The sequence below is a fragment of the Sander vitreus genome, chromosome 6 (genome assembly GCF_031162955.1).
Source record: "Sander vitreus isolate 19-12246 chromosome 6, sanVit1, whole genome shotgun sequence".
Lineage (NCBI taxonomy): Eukaryota > Metazoa > Chordata > Actinopteri > Perciformes > Percidae > Sander > Sander vitreus.
This window is the reverse complement of record NC_135860.1, coordinates 31,885,948-31,907,365: the sequence shown is the minus strand read 5'-3', so window position 1 is coordinate 31,907,365 and position 21,418 is coordinate 31,885,948. Positions and strand designations below refer to the sequence as shown.

Sequence of the window (21,418 nt, the reverse complement as noted above, 5' to 3'; positions counted from 1 at the left end):
TAATGTCCACGTTGTCACTTCTTTTTTTGACGTTTGTCGCATTTTCTGACATTTTTGAAGTTTTTTTCTGTATTTTAACCTTTTTTTTTCTTTTTATTATAGGGCAATGTCTGGGTAATGAGCTGCCAGTACCTTTTCTGATATTTTACGTATTTATTTCTTAGAGTGTAGATCTAAAGCTGGTGACACACCAACCGGACGGCTGACCTTCGGCAGAAAAGGCAGTCAACTGCCTCCCCGAGTTGGCAAAAAAAGTGCCTCGGAACACACTGAAGAGATGCCAACTGCCCACGGCAGGTGATTGGACGAACACGTCACGTGGGTCTGGTTTCTCTGGAAATTCAAAGACAGACTGTCATGGCGGCTTGTTCAGAATACGATCTCATATTGTACTAAAATAGTTCACCGAAACATGTTTCTGAAAACATTTTAAGAGAGAAATAGGCCGTGCAGTTGCTGAATCTGTCTTTATTTCAGATCGACAAAGGTCAGTTTAAAAGATTTTCCTCAGATTTTGAGAGGCGTTAGTCACGCTAATCCCGCTCGTCATTTCCGGGTTAGCACTCCACCAATTAGATTGGTCATTTGAGTCCGACTGCCGGCAGTGCCCGCCTTCCAACCGAGCACGTTAGGTCAGCCAAAATGAAGGCCGACGGCTCCTCCGACGGACGACGGCACGGAACACACCGAACAGACTCGAGTCACCGACCTCGCCAGACTGTCCAACGGCCGATTATCGGGTTAGTGTGTCAGGGCCATAAAACAAACTTTCTGTGGTTACACTTTCATACGTCAGATAAAAAAACTTGGGAACAACTGCATTAGAGACTTGTGTCAGTATTTTTAAGCTATGGACCTGTAGGTAGTCTGTTCTTTGTTTTGCAGCATTAGAAAGTTGTATCATTGGTACTCTTTGTTAAAAGTAGTGTGTGTTACTCCCTTCACATTCCACGCTGTAGTGACATGGTTTGTGTGATGTCATACGTTGTTTTGAAATGCTAAGCTTTTAAAACAGCATCATAATCGCCAGTATGAGAGGCATTCTGAGAACAATGTGGGGTTCTATTAATGCCTTATAGTTATTGTTCACATAAAAAGATTTTCAATTTTTGTCAATTTTTATTCTGCAAAAATAACAGACATCGGACAGTTTATTCATGCAGCAATCAGGTCACATTTACATGCAGTATTACATTTTTCCTCCCTTTTGAATCTTCTTACCTGGAAAGAAAAAAGAAAATAGTTGATAGTTATGATGGCAACATGGGCAGGGTTCGTTACATGTACACTTATCAATGCCTGTGGTTTTTGACACAAAGGGAGGGGAATCCCATTAACATCTGGCTGCTCTAAAGGGAAAGATTAATCTCAGCTGGCTGATTGGAACAGATCACATCGTCTCACAGGCGGATTGGGATATTTAAAGGGCTCTTGGTGCTATGAGTTTAGATACTGAACGAATGGCCAGTGACGGTTTAAATGATGTAACATTATCCAGCTGAGTTTTGTTTTCTTTTGTTCGTTTTATCACCTCTGAGCACATCACGTTTATGTGGAATTTTGAAGCAAGAGTTATGAAAACACTGACTCGGCACCCTTCTTTCTTTAGAGGACATCGTTTTGGTGTTATAATCCTACTCAATGATAGAAATGCAGCTGTCGTATGAGTATAGCTCATACAGTCTGTCTTATCCACAGCTCTTGTCATTGGACAGGATTATATCACTTCTGAAAAATGGTCCTGCGGATTTCTAAACACTCAGGAAAAGTGTCGCCTCTGCTAAAGTGCATCATCTGTCAATATACTGCTGTAATGTGAATCTTACTGTAAGTAGAAGTGTGCAGCCAGCCATCTAATCAAGAAATGAAAGAAGTTACTTCCACCTATGGGTCTCTAACAACCATCAACTCCATACAAAAGAGTCTTTCATGTAGTAGGTGACTTTGCAGAATTGAATCAGGGTGCTGTGTCATGCTCTGCACAGCCCTGGACAGCAGTGGCCTCTCAGTAGTGACATGTGTTCAGCACTAAATGCATATGATCGCATTAACGAAACAGTTTTGACTGAGGGAATAAGGAAATACAGCTGAGGCAGGCAAATCAGAATAATGCTTCGCTCCACTTTCCCTCCCACTGAAGCCAGTGTCTCTCATCACACCACAAGCTTTATCACCTCTCATTCATGCTGTCCGATGATCTGTGTGTGTGTGTGTGTGTGTGTGTGTGTGTGTGTGTGTACGGACTTCCCTCTATAACGAAGCTTTCTCATGCGTAGTGAGCACTTTCATTCTCACTATGCTCTATATTTTTTGGGGAGATGGTACATACCCGACACTTTAATGAACATGATTAAGGTTTTAATCGGGAACAAGAAAATACTGTTTCAAGGAGAAATCCATTTCACAAGATATAAACCAGACTGTTGGTGATGTATCATGCACTTCCTGGTCCATTTTTGTTGTTTGGTGGTGGCAAAGGGGAGATGGTGTGTCCGACTGGAGTGTAATATATATCATTTATCAACAATTTATGGAATAGCTCGACATTTTAGAAAAAGTGATTATTATTTATTTTTTTTGTTGCCGGGAGTTGCGCTGTCCAAAGTTACACAGACAGAATTGGAAGGAAAAAAATAGTCAAGTTGTAGTTTTTACGAGGAGTTTTTAGGGACTATTTTTAGGCATACAACGGTGCAGTAACGTTCTCTAGAGACTACAGGAAGTCACTGCACCCAGCCAAGAAATAGTTACAGCATATAATTCCCCGTTAAACCACAACTTGGTCTTTCTGCATTTCTTTTTATACACAGATTAAACAAACAAGATACAAAAAGTTTGTTAATTAGCTGAAAAGGTGTTGGTTGGCAGAGTCCCTGTATCCAGGCGTTATGCTAAGCTAAGCTAATCCCCTCCTGCCTCTAATTTGTACTTCATATAGAGTCCGATCAACTCATTGAAGTTTCATCAAGAAAGCAAATAAGGAAGTGTCCTCAAATCTTGAACTACTCCTTTAAAAACAAAAATGGTTCAGTTTAGAATACTAAATGTTAGGTTTTGATGTAATTTGTATTTAAAAGAATAAGCAAGTTTTTAGTTTGTTTTTCATACAGGAACAACCCCCGAAATTGGAAAGACCAATTTGAACATCAACAGCTAAAGCTAGCTAAAAGCTATCTATATATGCTCATGCAGCCACTTTTCATTGAAAGATACACATTGGCGTCCGTTAAAAAGCATTATGACAATGTAGAAAAAAATTAACAAACTGACTGCATTAATCAGGATATATTACTGGGACCTAACAGCACATACATACCAAATGGTGGAATATTCTTATATTAGCTATCATAATAGCTATCCTAATGAAGGAGCTGTCCCCTTTTAGGTTTTGGCAAAACTCGCAGTATGCCACAGGATTTGTTCCGTACTGGAATAGGTAAAGTATGAGCACCGCTGTGGTTTGGAAGGCCTTGTTTACCCTTAACCCAGCGGCCTTGTCTGTCTGCCTCCCGGGCTGTAAACTAATATACTCAGTGCTCTGTTGAAATATTTGAATACTATTGCCTAGCCAAGACACAGGTAGAGTGTACAATAATGGCTAATTTTGGCTGGTTTGTTTGTCTAAAGCCTGGCGATGTAGTCTCTTAGGTTGTAGAAAAGTTAGTTTTAGTCCAGCAGCAGAAACAGAGCTCCTGCTGAGGCTACATTTACATTGCTACGTTTTGGGTTTTTAAGCAGAGTTTTGAGCCAAAAGCGATCTCCTTGCACACACCTTTTTTTCAGCTCCAGTAGAAGAACTGATCTCTGTTTCAACTAACCCGTCCAAACAGCATATCTCAGGAACATTCTCGTATACTGGGCATGCGGTGCCGGGGTCAACAGGAGGCAGCATGTATGCTACGCCCATTGCTGATAGTTGCCATGGTAATGTTAGTAGCTTAGTCTCAGAGAACGAGACGTCATGACCCATAAGACCCAATCAGGCGGCAAAACATTGGCGTCAGTGTCAATGTTGGCAAAGGTCTCCGTTTGCTGCCCTTGACTGCAGCACATCCCTAGCCTGGTTGACACCAGACCCTTCTCAGTTGTAACTGAGAGTGAGAGTGGGTCTGGGCAAGCTTCATTCACAGCCCATTTCCAAAGGGGCGTCACCAACAGACGCCGCTCAAATGCCTCTGGGCGCAATTGGAACCAATCTGACCAACGATAGCAGCGTCAGCGGCATCAACGGGTTGTTGCGCTTCGGTGGCCGTCATGTTGAATGTAAACAAAAAGCTGCTTGCCGTCGCTGTGCTATCGTCATCCTGTAAAGCCCGCATCATCGGTTGCGATTGGTGCCTCGATTTGGAAAAATTGGAAATGGGCTTGAATGGGCTCTTGGCCAGACGGACTTGCAGAGCAAATCTCAAATTTGCCGGAAGTTTGTCAGGGTTTTCCCAGGCTAGTACATCCCCAGATTCCAAACCAAACGGGGTCAGAAGTGTTTTCAAATGTCTCCGTTTTAGGGCCAGAACAGTGTGAATGCGAGGTGTAAACGTAGCAAAAGAGATTTGTTTTTAAACCAAAAGGTAGCAATGTAAATGTAGCCTGAGATGATTAGCTCATGTGGATTCTTTCCCCACAAATAAGAAGAAAAAAGGAGAAAAGTGAGATGTTTCAGGGCTCCCATAGATCCTACCAGCACTCCCTCGCCCCCTTTTCTCACACTTCCTCCCTCTAAACCCTCCTTTAAAGTTGCTTCTTTTCCCCATCCTCCTAGAATCCACAGCTGGTGTCAGGCAGCTTGTTACGTGGTTGGTTATCATCAATTGGTTTCTATCTTTGGACCCAACAACTCCTCTCTCAGTGCAGAATGACCTAGTGGCACTTCATTTCAAAGATTCAGCTCCGTACTGTATGTCCGTGCTCTGTATGTAACACCAGCCTGCTCCGCTGCCTCCTCTCAGACCAACTTAACTCACCCTTCCCGACCTCTATAGCCTTGGGATGGACCTCAAACCTCAGTCCTCTGTATAGGATTCATTGCATCTTTTCACTGTATCCCCCCCATTAAACACGCTGTGATTTGAAAACTAAGGATTGACCAATTATCGACCTGGTCCATAACCGTGGCCGATATTTGGCAATTAGCAGATTATCTGTATGAGTGTTTTATTTTAAAAAGCGCACTACTTTGGCTCTGCTACAGCTCTGTAAGCCGTCTGCAACACCTGCAAACAAACTGATAGCATGTTAAAACTTCAGGAAGCTATTTTTTGTTTTTTTTTGGGGCATTTTCGGCCTTTATTTTTTGACAGGACAGCTGAAGAAATGAAAGGGGAGAGAGAGGGGGAATGGCATGCAGCAAAGGCCAGATTCAAAGCCGCGGCCGCTGCGTTGAGGAGTAAACCTCTATATATGGGCGCCCGCTTTACATTTGCTTTGCATGAACTGGGGTAGACGCTCCATATTCATGCTCCATCTTGATCTTCTTAAAATGTTTGTGTTCAAATAAAACAGAACTTATGAATGATTTCGACTACAAGTTAAGATCAGAGGAGTAAAGGTAATGGATAATCACAGATATGTCAAAGTTTAGTCAGGATAATGCTATCAAATTGAATGGAACACGCACAATTCAATGAAAGTAAAGATCTGATCCTTAATTGGACCTGAGGACAACACGAGGGTTACAAAGGGGTGCCCGGATACCTCAGGTGGTACAGCAGGCGCCCTTATATAGAGGTTTACTCCTTGATGCAGTGGGCCTGGGTTCGACTCCTACCTGTGGCCCTTTGCATGTCATTCCCCCCCTCTCTCTCTCTTCAGCTGTCCTGTCAAATAAATGCCCAAAAAATAGTCTTAAAAAAGAATAACACAGATGCAAAGAATCACACAAGGAATTGTTTTGAGATTCATGCCAAGTGCTTTTTCACCTTTTTGTCTGACTCTCTCTTGTGTGTGGCTCTGTGCAGATGAGTTTAGTCCGTACATGGGCAGGAGGACGTCCAGCTCTCTGTCTCTAACCAATGGATCAGCGTGTCCCAGGGGAGAACCCTCTGGATCTCAGTCTGTCCCTCCGAGGAAAAGGCTCCTGAAGGCTCCTAGCCTCGCTGAGCTGGACAGCTCTGACTCTGACGTCAGTATGACTCTGTGTGTGTTTGTTTGTGTGTGTGGGATAGATTTTTTTTTTTTCTGGCACGTGCAGAGCAAAATCACGGCTGAGGTGTTTGTGTTTTCCATCCATTCAGGATGAGACTGTCGGGCGCAGATCAGCCAGCAGCTCCAGCGTGGCTACATCTGTGATGGATGATACGTCCCCAGAGAGTGCTCAGGGGAAGAAAAGTGAGTCAGGAATTATTTTTACATCCGCCTCAGCTAAACCACACACTGACAGTGATCAATGAGTTTTAACCCTCCGAGGACAAAAAGACGCACCGGCGAGACCAAGCAGACAACACTCCTACTCAGAAAGCGATATTGCAAAATTTCATTTTAGACATTTATTTACTATTTCATTCATATATTATGCTACTTTTGTGAACCAAAGACTTTTGTAAACTCATTTCAAGCACCAAAACATTGAAGTGTAGGTATGTTTTCACAAGAGATTTGAGAAATATTTCCGCTTTGGGGCGTCACTATACAGAAAGCTGACTTTGTTCTGAACATTTTAATATGAGATGGGGGATCAGGTTATACGCAAATACCCTTAAAAGGAGAATACAAGAAGATATATAAAAATGCCCTTAGATCTCAGAGGGATCTTACAGCCTTCGCCAGCCATGTTTTCTTGGAGATTTTTTCCTTTTTTTTGCTGTTTAGTATCAGAGGTTTTTGAGCCTTGAATGAACCAATAAACCTAATCTCAACCAGTTAAGCTGACTCCTTTTCTCTCTTTTGCCTCTCTTTCCTCTACAAACACCAGCTCCCCCCATGTTCCTGCCCATCTCTTCTACACCCCAGCCGGAGAGGCGTCAGACCCCCCAGAGGAGACACTCCATCGAGAAGGAAACCCCGACCAATGTCCGACTGTTTCAGCCGCCTTCCAAAAAGAGCTCCAAGTCCCTGGTGAGTCAGACATCTTTTCAAATACTGTATCTACTCAGTAGATGAAATGTACCTTGAAAAAAAACCGTATGCCGCAAAAACGTTTGGGGGAAAAAAGGGACAGGAGAAGGGTTTTTATCATTTTCAAACTGTTTATAAGAGCAGGAGCAATTCATTAACAAACAACAAATAGAAAATAGCATTGGTAATCTGACAAAATCAGTGACAGTATAGGAGCATATTACTGTGGGCTCTGTGAGGACAGTATAGCTGGGCAAAGTTTTAACCCGGTCACTTACAACACATTTTCAATCCCATCTCGTAAAATACGGACCCTTGGTCAGGTGCCTTTGGCGTTGTTATTGACACTAAAAGTCTCCATAAGCGTCATATCTAAACGTGCTTTATCTAAACGCGCTTGGTCGGGACTAATTGGCGTAGTTAGGTAAAAGGAAAAGGTTGTGGGTGGGCTTATGTTTCCCTGACACGTGGGACAAGAACGGGACAGTTGGGTTAAGGAAAAGAAGAACAGGACAGTTGGGTTAAGGAAAAGAAGAACAGGACAGTTGGGTTTAGGAAAAGAAGAACAGGACAGTTGGGTTAAGGAAAAGAAGAACAGGACAGTTGGGTTAAGGAAAAGAAGAACAGGACAGTTGGGTTAAGGAAAAGAACAATGGGACAGTTGGTTTTAGGAAAAGAAGAACAAGACAGTTGGTTTTAGGAAAAGAACAACAGGACAGTTGGGTTAAGGAAAAGAAGAACAGGACAGTTGGGTTAAGGAAAAGAAGAACAGGACAGTTGGGTTTAGGTAAAGAAGAATGGGACAGTTGGGTTTAGGTAAAGAAGAACAGGACAGTTGGTTTTAGGAAAAGAACAGGACGGTTGGGTTTAGGAAAAGAAGAACGGGACGGTTGGGTTTAGGAAACGTGACACGCAGGACACGACTCCCGGTCTCCTGGGTGAAAGTCCTGTGTTGTTTGACCCATCCACCACCCCAACCAACCTCCCTACGTGGATTTTCGGGCTTTCATACTACTCGCTAGCGACCTCGTCATCTTCAAACGCAGTCTAGCTGCTGCTCTCCCTGGTGCGTTCTACACACACGCTGAAGGGTGCCTTTCGCGTTGTTTCTGACGCTGACAGCCACTGTCCAAACATCCGTATTTTACGAGTTCGGAGCGAGAATGGGTTGTCTCTTAAAAAAGGAGACAAAAAGATGGAGGAATGGTGAATAGGCAAGCAAAAAGCAAATGAGAAGGGATTGAAACTAAACACTCTGTCGAGGTTGTGGTTTTCAGTTTCGCGTTTTTTTATTTGGTTAATTCATTCCCTCCGTGTTGATGTTTGCTTGCCGTTTCCCTGTTATTTGTTCTCCGTTTCCAGTTTCTGTATTGCTTTCATTCCCTCTCGTTTCTGTCTCTTCACTCCCTGTCTCTGTACTGTCGTTCCTTGTCCATGGTTATGTACTGCCCTTGTTCTTTTGTTCCTTGTTCTCTGTTTCTCTGTTTTCCTAGCTCCATCCTTGTGTATGATTGCATGCTTTATGTCCTGTATTATTTTGTAGTGTTCAGTTCCATGTGTCTAGCTTTGTTTCCTGTTGAGTCTGATTTGTCCCTAATGTGTTTCACCTGTTCATCTGACCTTATGTCACCCGTCTCTCGTTACAACCCTCGTTAACCTGTGTATTTAGTCTGTGTATCTTATATGTGTGTCTGTGCCTAGTGCTCTTTTTGCCCGTGTACCTGGGGTTTCCCCTGTTTTCTGATTTTTGGATTATCGCCTGCTTACTTGGATTGTAAATGTATTTTTGGTCATTGAATCATTCAAACTCTCCCTGTTGTTACCTCCTTGGATCCAAACCTGCAAGCTCCTGACACATGACACGCTCACTGTCATCTCTGTTACCCTTTTGATTATTTGCGTGACGTGTGTCTTTTCCCGGATATCTCCCCTCTTCTTTTTTTTTCTGTCACCAAATCTACTGTGTATGCTCGCACATTATCTCGTGGTGTGACTTCATCAAACTGCAGGAACCTTCTTTCATTCAGGTTGGGATGATAGCTTCCTATCGCCCCTGGATACCCCTCCTCCTCCTCCTCTGCCCTTCTTCCTCCACTCTCCACCGTTTGCAGAGCTCCCACCCCATCGAGGCATTTGTGTTGGGCTTGATGAAGGCAGTTTTTGCTCTGTGCAGGGGCGTTTACGTCAGAGGAAGAGAGTCGGCCAAGGTTTGCCAGTCTCCCTCAGTCCGTCCTGGCGTAGTGACTGTAGCTGCCCATCCTCTCCTAACGCTTCCTGCTTCATTAGCGATCATTGAGCTATAGAGCAGGCTGCTGCCATTACAGACTGTTTTTTATCTGAGTTGTGATCGTATAGCTAGTAAACAATATCATTTATTTATTAATCTTTCATTTCACTGCTTTGGATAACATTTTAACACTCAAACCAAGTAGTTAGCTTCAGCTGAAAGTCATTTAAATCTACTTTAATTTTGAACAAATTAATTTTTTTGCTGATGGTGGGATGCACTGTCATATTTTGGTTTATTTGTGGCACTATAGATATAAATTAGTTTTTTTTTCCACATATCTCTGAAGATATAAAAGCAATATTTTAGAATTCTTTTGATGCCTCTGGTTCGGAGACACACCATGATAAAATGTAACCACAAATGTAATTTATTAACTCAAATCTAACCAAATTAGACCAAATAAAAGGATTATTAAGGTGTGGAGTGTTGTTGTCAGTATTGCCAGTGGTATAGATCGATAGATAGATAGATAGATAGATAGATAGATAGATAGATAGATAGATAGATAGAGACTTCATTGATCCCCAAGGGGAAATTCAAGGTCCCAGTAGCTTGAAGACATCACACACAACATACACATACATCATAAATCATAAACATGATGATAAATAAACTATAGCAGTGCAAGATTAAAGTTTAAAAAAAGACAGCATTAAATATGGGCATGGGTGTAAGTGTGCATTAGAAAGAAATATGGCATTTTAAAAGTAGCCTACATTTACGGTAGCTAGCTAGCTAACGGTAGACTACAGAGAAAGTGTGATATTTTTATGTCCTTTTCGGAGCGACAGAGGGAAAATATTTCAGTCGACACATTAAGTGGAACCGAAATGAGGAACCGAAATTTGCGTTCTGATCCGGTCCGATTCCTACCGGTTGCGTAGGAACCGGTTCCATAGTCGGTACTCAACCCTATAGCTCACCCAGTAGAGTGTGCGCCCCATGTAGGCTGAGTCCTTGGCAGCGGCACGCGTCCAAATCCAACCCGCGGCCCTTTGCTGCATTTTGTCCCCCCTCTCTCTCTCCCCTTTCCTATCTTTAAGCTGTCCTGTCAATTAAAGGCCTTCATTTTTAGGTTAGAGGCCACAAAACTCCTCCGGTGGCCCCTTAATTAAATAACGAATAGTCCCTTAGAGAGCAAATGACCTAAACATAACCTTTGTAAATCGTTACAATCATTCCCTGAAAGAACCAAGCAGGCCTGCCTTGTTGCACCATCTAACTCTTCTTCAAAACTTGCCATTTTCAGCGTGTAGCTTGCTAGCTTAAAGTTTTGTTGTCGTTTCCCGGTGCGAACAGAGTTTGACATCGGCAACACACAGAGAGCAGTAGGTGAGGGACATCCTGCACGTGATGACCAGGCAATTATCCTGCAAATGTACTTCCATTGATTCAGACTATGGTCTTACCAGCTTGAGAAGAGGCCTGGCGTCAGCCTCATCAAAGTACTCCAGTTCAATCTCCCAGAGCCGTCAAACAGAAACACAAGCTTCGTCTTTACTCTTTTGTGTAGTGCTGGACTGTGTGTGTGTGTGTGTGTGTGTGTGTGTGTGTGTGTGTGGGTGTGTCAGAGATGGGGACTCGAGTCTGAGACTCGGACTCGAGTTGCACTTAAGTCGCACAAACAGCTGACTTCAGACTTGACTTGCGACTCGACCCAAAAGTAGGGTGACCAGATTTCCCGGAACTAAAACCGGGACACTATGCGCGTGACCGTAGTGCTCGTGCACGCACACACTTTTTAACGTGAACATGTGCCAGCCCAGGTCAGACATAGACACAGACTAGATTAGACACAAGTTTGCCAACAGCACATGTAGGCCTACTGCTCACAACATAATGGGGTATCTCAGTTAATATTCATGAATGTTCTTGGTATGTAGCCTACATATCTAAGAAATAATATTAAAAGTCATTGAGTGAGTTTCGTGTGGGACCAAGTTTATTTTTCAGAATTAAAGCATTCTTTTGGAAAATGCACCCACTGAACTTGTGAAAAACTTTGTGAAAAGGTATTTTTCATTGCATGGCACTAAACGAATTATTTGGAACTGCTGCCACAGGCTTGAACTAAAGTTATGGTAACACTTTACAGTAAGGGTACATGAATTATGAATTCATGCCTGAATTAATTCATGATTTGTGCATTACTTGATTCTATGAGTTCATAGCCTCTCATTCATGACCTCATGCATGAACACCACGTCAACTAAAGCATTAGGTAAGGAAGCATAAGGACAGCTCTCGCAAAATCTGTCACGGTCTGTCAGGAATGGCTTGGACCCAGATGCAGTTTAGATGATTTATTTAACAAAAATGAAGTGCATACCAAAAGTGTCCAGAAAGCAACAGGCAAAAACTAATTCCAGAACAAACAGAACAGGATCTCAAAAATCGGAACTCAAGAGACGAAAGGTTGACTCCAGACACGAACACACTCACAGAACACACAACAACAGAAATGTAACGCTCCCACACAAGACAAAGACAACACAGATACTAAATACACAGGTTAACAAGGACTAACAAGAAACAGGTGACACAACAGGTGAAACAAATCAGGGCAGAACAATCAAACAGGCGGGAAAACAAAAGACAGGAAGTAAAGTAGATAGGACAAGGGAGACAAGACAGACTTCAAAATAAAACAGGAAACAGAACATCACAATCATGACAAAATCAGTCATTTTGGGCCGCAACAATCTTAAAAAAAGGCCGCGAAATCCTGGAGGGACTGATTAAAACGAGATAAGAAGAGGCATTGCGACAATGTTTACAAATATACATTGAAACGCTGGCTGCACAGATTATGCAGACGCAGACCGCTACGATTGACTGACACACACAAACACACACACACATTGTTAAAATGATACGCTGGACGCTTTATTAGTCTTTCTACATGGGTTTAGTTGATGATCGGGCTATAATAAGACCACGTTGGCTATGTAATCACTGACAACCGGGACAATGTCATAGTGGTTGGTGTAAACTGGGACATTTTAGTGTCCCGACAGGCATTTGGGACTCAGGACAGTCGGGACTCCGGACATTCCCGATTTTTAGTTGCCTAACTGAAAATCGGGACTGTCTCAGTCAAATCGGGACGTCTGGTCAGTCACCCTAACCAAAAGACTTCAGACTTGACTCGGACTCAAGCTTCGAGACTCGTCAACAACCTGTTTGTCTGTAAATCTAAATTTATTCATGTATTTCTATTTTCTTTTATTGGCACATACACGTATCAATACATAAAAAATAACGTGACATTTACACAAACTGCCGTGAGACTGGGTTGCACATATACATTGGGGAAACGTATGACGAGCTGCATGTCCCCTGCCCTTTGCCATAATATGCAACGTAACGCATGTGCTATGCCTTATGTGCGCGCACTCACATATGAAAAAATGCATTGACGATGGCGACACCCAGTCCTGACGGAGTTGTGCCTTTTGTCTAGGCCCAGCAAACTCGATTCCTTTTAATGATTCGGGTTATTCTGAGTCACTCACTAAACTGATCCGGGTTGTGCGAGTCACTTGAGTCAGTATTGCTAGCTTGCAATGTTTCGGACTGTCTGCTCGACCTAATTGCATTTTAACATACTACATTTATACACCAAAACCTACAGTAGGCCTAGCTAGGCTGCGTGCAGAACATTGTATCTTATTTCAGAAGTGAAAGAATGGCCATTGTTGGGGATTTGCTTTACCCTGAGCTCAAGGAGAGACCTCGCTCGTCTGCTACAGATCCACTTATAGTATATACTTACAATACAGAGGTTTCCCTCAAACTTTGAACACTGACAGATGTAATGCATGACGAGGTTGGGCTTTACAACCAGTTAGTAACACAGACAAACATGTATTCTTTGGTGCAGATACCAAAATATTGAAAAATACAGTTATGAAATTGAAACAGAGTTCTTAATTTGTGTTTCTTCAGATTGCATTGCAGTAGACCCCATAAAGTTCTCCTACAACTGATTTTGATACTGTACTGTCTGGATGGTAGCTACAGGACATGCTTTACAGTGTTAGGGACAGATCAGATGGTCAGAGGCTTGAGACTTGACTTGGACTCGAGCTCAAAGACTTGAGACTCGACTTGGACTTCTAAAAAATGACTTGTGAACATCTCTGGTGTGTGTGTGTGTGTGTGTGTGTCTGTGTGTGTGTGTGTGTGTGTGTGTGTGTGTTGGTAACTCACTGCACTCTCAGTGTGCTATTGCTCTCCTCCACCAGCAACTCAGTCATGTCTTCAGCAGTCACCTCAGAGGGGAGCTGGTTTTCCTGCTGAAGCCTCAGAAGTTCAGCCACCAGTGCGATCTAAACAGCAAGCAAGAGATCTCGTCTTTCTGTTTAAGACACAATTTATAGACCTGCTATTTTATATTGGTGTGGATTTAAGCCTGTAGTGGGTCTTACCTGAACCTTATAAGAGCCAAAGTGCCAGCAGATCTGCAGAGCCCGCTCATATACAGGTGTGTCAAACACCTGAAGGAAATAATGTTGCTCATTGGTTTTGTTATTCAGAGTGTTATCTCCATCTGAAAATGTTTACGGTCTAACTCCAGTTAAAACAAAAAAACTCTCACGTACCCTGATGGGTCTGTAGATGCCTCTGCTTCCTTCGATAAAATCCATGGATATTTTGTTCCTGTATATGAAAACACAGAACCAGGTTTAAAAGTCAAAGCTACAATGAAATCCTCACAATGATTTTTCAGTTCAATCGATAGACTCGTGCGTATTCAAACACTGTTGATCCTCCAGATACAAATGAATAGTGTGTGTGCCAGGGTCAAAGAGTGGGTGTAGAGAGCATCTTATTGTTGAGTCACTGGAGTCTATACGACACACACACATATCTGTCGTCTCCTGCAGCCTTTTGCCCCAGGTGTTTAAGTTCTCTCGAGTTAGGGTGTAAAGTCCACACTAAACAATACGCACGTAAACTAGGACAAAACATTATTATTATTAAGTGATAAGTAACCCTAACCTAGAGCATTGAACCATTGAATGGTTAAAAGTCAACTACTACATGGGTTAATATAACGGCACAATATTATTCTGGGGAAAATAAATCTAATCAACGGGCCTTTAAGACAGTCATTGTCCAGTTTGCGAGGAAATCTGCTGCCTTGTCCCGTTGCTGCAATCACGTCTTCCCATCACTCCAGTTGTTTACGCATCATGAGCCCACTGAATTCTGAATCTGGCTTTTTCTTCAGGGAACAATGAGAAAAAAAAATGTCACCCAATTGTAGTCTGGTGTCTGGACCCACACAGGCTGCTCTGAGGAATGGCTGTTTGTGTTTTGTGTGTGTTGGATCTGCTGTGGCCAGGGTCACTCACTTGTGTGTGTGTGTGTGTGTGTGTGTGTGTGTGTGTGTGTGTGTGTGTGTTGTTATAGGAGGAGTTCTGTTTCCCTGTGGAGTGTCTGTCTCTGACGGTGGAGGAGGTGATGCACATCAGACAGGTGCTGGTGAAGGCCGAGCTGGAGAAGTTCCAGCAGTACAAAGACATCTACAACGCTATGAAGAAGGGAAAGGTAACTTCGTTGCCTGTATCATGTGAAGTAAAAAAAACACTGGGTGGATGCAGTTGTGCCACCCTGTAACAACGCATGATGTAATAACAACGCATTATGTAATAAAATGTAATATATATTCATAGACTAATAGAGATGTTATTCTCTATTTCCTGCCCAGGGACCACAGATGAAAATTAGCTTATAGCTAACTCTGGTACTGCTAAGGAGCTGTGCATTGTCAGTGTCAAATAAATAAATAAATTCACTTCATTATATAATAACACCCGCATTATGTAATAATCTGCCGCATTTTTGTAAGCAAAACCTGCAATACACAATACGTAATTAATAAAAAAAATTACATAATGCGGGGGTTGCACTTTTAATGAAAAATGTAATACGGTGCGTTATGTAATAACCAAACAAAATGGAAGTCTTCAATCATTTTTTATAACATTGCCATGTTTATTTATAAATTGGACTTAAAAATTAATTAAAAAAATGTACTATTTATTTCAGTAGATTAGTATTACCTTCCATTGGTCAATACATCACTAAATGTATTACATATTGCTTTCAGGGTTTTTATTACAAAATGCGGTAGCTTATTACATAATGCATTGTTATTACATAATGTGTTGTTATTACATAATGTGTTGTTATTACATAATGTGTTGTTATTACATAATGTGTTGTTATTACATAATGTGTTGTTATTACATAATGCATTGTTATTACATAATGTGTTGTTATTACATAATGTGTTGTTATTACATAATGCATTGTTATTACGTAATGCATTGTTATTACATAATGTGTTGTAACACACCCTTTATGAATGAGTTGGGCTGTACCGTTCTTGACGTCACTATAAGGGAAAAAGCACATACTGTATATCTTTCTTCTGACTTCCAACTTAATACATTTGGTCAAATTTGTTGACGTATGCATTGATTTCTCTTTATTCTAACATGGTCTTTATCTTTTCCTTTTTGCAGCTTTGCTTCTGTTGTCGAACCAAAAGGTTTTCCTTCTTCACCTGGTCCTACGTCTGTCAGTTTTGCAAAAAGTAAAACACCTTACATGATTATCTTCGTCCTTTTGCATTTTAAATGAAAACTATCCAGAAGGAAGTGTGACTTTTTTTCATTCATCACTTCCTCTGTTTGCTCTCTCTTTTCTCATTGCAGGCCTGTGTGTGCACAGTGCTGTAAAAAGGTTAGTCAAGTCATTTGCCGCTGCAGCAGTAACCCTTAACTGAGAGGGAGAGCAGGGACCCCATACTACATATATTGTATAAAATGAAGTTGCATATTAAATTGGGCCTACAATAACGTGTAGGTCGGCCTAAAGCCTTTATACATACCTTTTTTTGCATAGAATAATAGGCTATTAAAATAGCCTAGTAATTGTTGGCATGATTTTATAAATCATGTTTAAATGTTAAAGGTACACTGTGTAGTGTTAGTGTTAAGTATTTTATTAGCTAAAATCAATGTCTTCATTCATAAATATGTCCTCATTGGTGTAAAATGACCTCTGCCAATGACCTGACTTATTCTCGTAAGCGAAGAATTTCTTATCTGTATTTACATTGGACAGGCAAGTCCAAGGAGGCTTCCATGTCGTTCCGCCATTTTGAAAAACTATAATCACTGAGAGGGACATGGAGCACTAGCCTACCTGTCTAGCTAATCCACAACGCGTTTTCGTTCAGAGCCAGCGTCACGTGACTGAAACGGAGAAGGAGATCAGTGAGAGGCGCTTGTCACTGTCCTTTAGTTCATAATGGAGGATCATACTTATGCCGAGCCACAGGAGAAGGAATCCTCGTCGCCAAAAAAGCGAAAATTGGAAGACATGTTGTTATAGCTTCTTGGTACATAACTGCTACCGTAGTTGCAACACCATCCATCTTCTTCATCCGCTTATCCGGGGTCGGGTCGCGGGGGTAGCAGCTCCAGCAGGGGACCCCAAACTTCCCTTTCCTGGGCCACATTAACCAGCTCCGACTGGGGGATCCCGAGGCGTTCCCAGGCCAGGTTAGAGATATAATCCCTCCACCTAGTCCTGGGTCTCCCCCGAGGCCTCCTCCCAGCTGGACGTGCCTGGAACACCTCCCTAGGGAGGCGCCCAGGGGGCATCCTTACCAGATGCCCGAACCACCTCAACTGGCTCGTTAGTTGCAACACGCATTTAAAAAAAGCGAGGCGCTAGAGAGCACTATTTGAATGAATGCAAAATACAATTTCACCGCTAGATGGGAGAAATTCCTACACAGTGTACCTTAAAACATGTGGCACAGTGAATCCTCAGGATGGACTGTATCTGTGGATGGCTACCTTAGTGACTACCTTACCTATATGCCAGTAAGCCTATCATCAGTGGGGATTTATATTTGCTTATGATATGTTGGATTCATTTTAGGACTTTTTAATTTTATGAAAAACATAACAATAATTTGGAGGCCCCCCTGCATTGACTCTGAAGACCCCCTAGGGGTCCCGGACCCCCTGTTGAAGATCCATCCATGTAAGTCTATATAAGTGAGTCCAAACCCAATTCCAAAAAGGAGACATATAGTTAATCATAAACCTTTACCCAAACTAATTGTGTATCTCGTAGATCAGTTAAAACATCATTGCAGTCACATTGTATTGCTGATAGCTCTCAAAGATATCTTTTGTATCATTACAATGTTTCAAGGTGCTTACTTAATAGGGCTGGGTTAAAATAATCCATTCTCCAATTAAAACTGATCTTTGCTTGAGTGATCTGATATCGATTAATAAAATCCAGAAATCGATCTTTTAATATATGCCTTTTCACCATGGATATATCTGTCATGTTAGTCCTGTTAAGTAAAAAGTATTCAAAACAAACTTTTTGGAACTCATTTCCTAATGTAAACATTAACCTGGTGCATTATAAAAAAACATTTAAGAGTTGCTTCTTGCTTGTATAATTCATAGCATAAGCTCTCTCAGAATCTCCTTTATATCCAAGAAAAACTGGTATTGTATCTCACATTTCCCGATCTAATTGATATCAAACCCAATAGGAAATGTAATCGTAATCCTTGTGAATCAGAATCAAATTGATTCTGGACAATGATTGGTGATACCAGCTCTATTACTGAAGTAGTTTGACGAAAGATTTTTAATCATTACGTTCAAAATGGCACCGAAATAATCCGACACCTGAACACCTTACCACTGAGTTGTGAAGTGAGGACATGACGTTTAATTTAAAAAAAAAAACATAGACCTATCATTTTCATCAGTATTCTTTCTCAGTAATCATCATGCTTCTTCTTAATCCCATTCATGTCTTGCCTCTCTAACAGATGCGGTTGCCATCCAAACCTTATTCCAGCTTGCCCATCTACTCCGTTGGCTCGACCAACACTCTCCCCAGGGAGAGGGTGAGTGCCATGGCTGCCATAGGACAGGGACTCTCAGTGGTTGGAGGGCCGGGGCCGGGGCTGGGGCCGGGACCGGGGCCGTCAGCTGTAGGAAGAGCCACGCAGTCTCCATCTTTGAATGTAGAAACAACAGGGGCATCTAAAGGAGCTGGAAAAGCTTCTGGAGCAGCAGCTGCTGCTGCTGCAAAGTCTGAGAAATCCTCCGGAAGCCCAAGGCGCCACAGCATTCACAAGACCATATCCAAGTAAGAGCAATGGACACAATTATTCAGTCTGTCAAGGGTGCATGTTATTTCCTAATGTAATGCAAACTCTCCTGTATAGACTTTGTGTGATATATTGGTACAGTGGCCCATATAAGATCAAAACACACACTGTAAAATACAACATTGAAAAAGTTCCAAAAAGGCTGCAAATCATAAAACAAAAACTGAAAACACTTATGCTCATAAACACAAAATGGCCTTCAATCATAGTATTTTCTTCATATACTGTATATTTATTTGTATCAGAGCTAGTAATACACACATAGAATCTTTAAGTATTTTTATTTTTTTTAATCCACTGATTGGACATTTTCTTTATTTCTTTTCTTTGCATTTTTTTTTTACTTCCCTGGGGCAAAAATAACAATCAATGTTTTCAACAGACCCGACCAAACAATTGGGATGTCCATTCATGATATTTGTAAAACAATGAAAATGTAAAAATCACCAAACCTGTTATAATGATTAATATAGCAATAATAGTAATATGTTAGTATACCAACAGATGGAACATGGAATAAGTAGTAGTAATAGTACTACATTAGTGTTATTTCCAAATATTTATTCTATATATTTTACATTACAGTAATTTGAAAACATCTCAGAAATGGTAAAAAGAAAAATCCAACATATATAATTTTTTCATCAAATATGTATTGAAATACCATTGGCTATATGGTGTTCGCAGTGAATATTTATACGTTGTTTTTTTTATTTATTTAATAAATAATTGCAAATGTATTATCTTAGTATCAATAACGTTACCTTCATCACAAAATGACCTTTATCACATTTCAACAGTTTGGTCAAACATGGCTTTGGACAGTAAAAAATGATTCAAATCAAATTATAAAAAATGATTCAAATCAAATTATAAAAAATGATTCAAATCTAAATATTTCATATATATATATAATGGATGAATGGGTATCTCTTCCAGCTTAGGGATATTTGGCCTAAACAATGTTGAAGGTTTAAACAATTGGTCAAAGTAAACCAAACTGAAATAAACAAAATCAACAGAAATAATAGTGTCTTCTGATGCTGTCCTCCTGTTCCATGTAGGCTTTCGAAGCACGGCTCTCTAAAGTCTCATGAAGAACTGGAGCTTCCCTCAGAGCTGACAGAGGACTGGGCCACCATGGAGGTGTGTGTCGACTGCAAGAAGTTCATCTCTGACATTATCGCCTCCAGCAAGCACAGCCTGTCACTGGCCACCAAAAGAGCTCGCCTAAAACGCAAGACCCAGTCCTTCTACTCCCCTAAAGGGAGGGAGGAGTACCGGCCGTCTGAACGAACAATCAAGGAGATCTAAAACTCTCACTTATCTCTCTCTCTCTGGCTCCTTTCAGCTCTTACGGCACAATTATAGAGTCTCAACATTGGATATGGAATTACTGTAAACTGTGAACGTATACTTCAGTCAGATAAAGCTGTCAAAATGGCTGATATGAACCTCGGTGGTGGACAGTGTGGTTTTGGTTGCCGTGTCCTGATCATCGTGTACAGCTCCTTTAGACCTCAGCATACTGTAGATGATTATTTTTTTTGGCCATTTTAGGCCTTTAATTCCACAGGACAGATGAAGACATGAAACGGGAGAGAGAGAAGGGGAATGACATGCAGCAAAGGGCCGCAGGTCGGAGTTGATCCCGCGGCCGAACCTGCGTCGAGGAACATACCTCTATATATGGGCGCCTTCTCTACCAACTGAGCTAACCCGGCCACCTGCCAATCTTTTTTTTTTTTAACACCATATCATAGATGATCCTTTAATTTCTGGCCACAGACTTTTGAGTGAAGATGCGAAGAACTGTTGGGATGACAAATGGCAATGTGTCAAAGTGGAATGACTTCCCTCCCCTCTAATCATCCCAACTCACATTCAAATCAATAAGCACAAGACAGAAGAAGGACTGGTGTGTGTTGGACCTCCTCAGGCACTGGCACTGCAGACGAAACCCAGGCCGGCAGATAGAGAGATCATATTGTAACTGACACTGAAGAAAATATGGAATATTAAACTGTACATTTTGTATGGGCTTTATTTCAGTTTTTTACACATTTGTTTACAGTAAATGATTGTTCAAAGACGTCACCCTCCGCTTTTAATTTTGAGTTTTATTTCGCTGATGACGCTGTCCTCTTTGCTAAGCATACTTGAAAGCATGCTTCTGTTTTCCTTTTTCCTCACATCAGTTTTTGTGTTTTTTTTTTTTGCAGAAAAATCTGTTTTCACACAGATTTAGTGCCAAATAATAACATCTTTCTAATCTATGTCACCCACAGAAAAGTCATTTCCCCCGATGTATGTTTGCCGTCGTCATGCAACAAAATTATGAGACAACCTGGGCTAAACCGGCTTCATCAGTACTATGTGGTTAAGATTTGATCAGATTTGATTGAAAGTGGTCTGGCACTTTAGTATTGCACTTCGATAAAGTAAGCCGACTTGTACGAGACAGATTATAACAAAAGAAAGGTGAACATTGAAGTTGCAGAGACTGAGATTGTGTGTGTGTGTGTGTGTGTGTGTCCATTAGTCCCTATATGGGTCAAGCTTAAAAAACATTTCCCATGATGCAACTCTACTTCGTTAAAAACATTCCTGACTGGTAAAATACCCACAACGTTCGAAATCTACAGCCCCAGTTGGACACAGGTTTTCTGTTATAAATTTGTCTTAAGATCAGTCCGAAACAACCCTGATGACATCATCAGGGGAGCTCCCTCCAGAGCCACAGAAGACTTTAGAACGACTAAACTAATCTTTGTGTCAAATGTGAATTGCTCCTATAAGCAAACACCCCCATAACTGTCAGTTTAAAAATTGCTAAATGATTGGTGCAA

At 41.4% G+C, this 21,418-nt stretch overlaps 1 protein-coding gene across 5 annotated transcripts in view; it reads left to right on the top strand.

Moving 5' to 3' along the window:
- spire1b (spire-type actin nucleation factor 1b) overlaps positions 1 to 20,666 on the top strand; it is a 63,881-nt gene extending 43,215 nt beyond the window's left edge. For 2 of the 5 annotated variants that reach the window (XM_078253746.1, XM_078253749.1), the window contains 9 exons: positions 3,386 to 3,436; positions 5,955 to 6,118; positions 6,231 to 6,324; positions 6,908 to 7,050; positions 14,759 to 14,896; positions 15,877 to 15,947; positions 16,069 to 16,096; positions 18,225 to 18,547; positions 19,634 to 20,666. In XM_078253746.1, coding sequence (XP_078109872.1) covers positions 3,386 to 3,436; positions 5,955 to 6,118; positions 6,231 to 6,324; positions 6,908 to 7,050; positions 14,759 to 14,896; positions 15,877 to 15,947; positions 16,069 to 16,096; positions 18,225 to 18,547; positions 19,634 to 19,883 — 1,262 coding nt within the window. In that variant the 3' untranslated portion in view covers positions 19,884 to 20,666. Of the gene's footprint in view, positions 1 to 3,385; positions 3,437 to 5,954; positions 6,119 to 6,230; positions 6,325 to 6,907; positions 7,051 to 9,077; positions 9,796 to 14,758; positions 14,897 to 15,876; positions 15,948 to 16,068; positions 16,097 to 18,224; positions 18,548 to 19,633 lie in introns of those variants that run through there. The other 3 variants (XM_078253747.1, XM_078253748.1, XM_078253750.1) reach the window with 2 other exon arrangements.
- Positions 20,667 to 21,418: the final 752 nt, after the last annotated feature.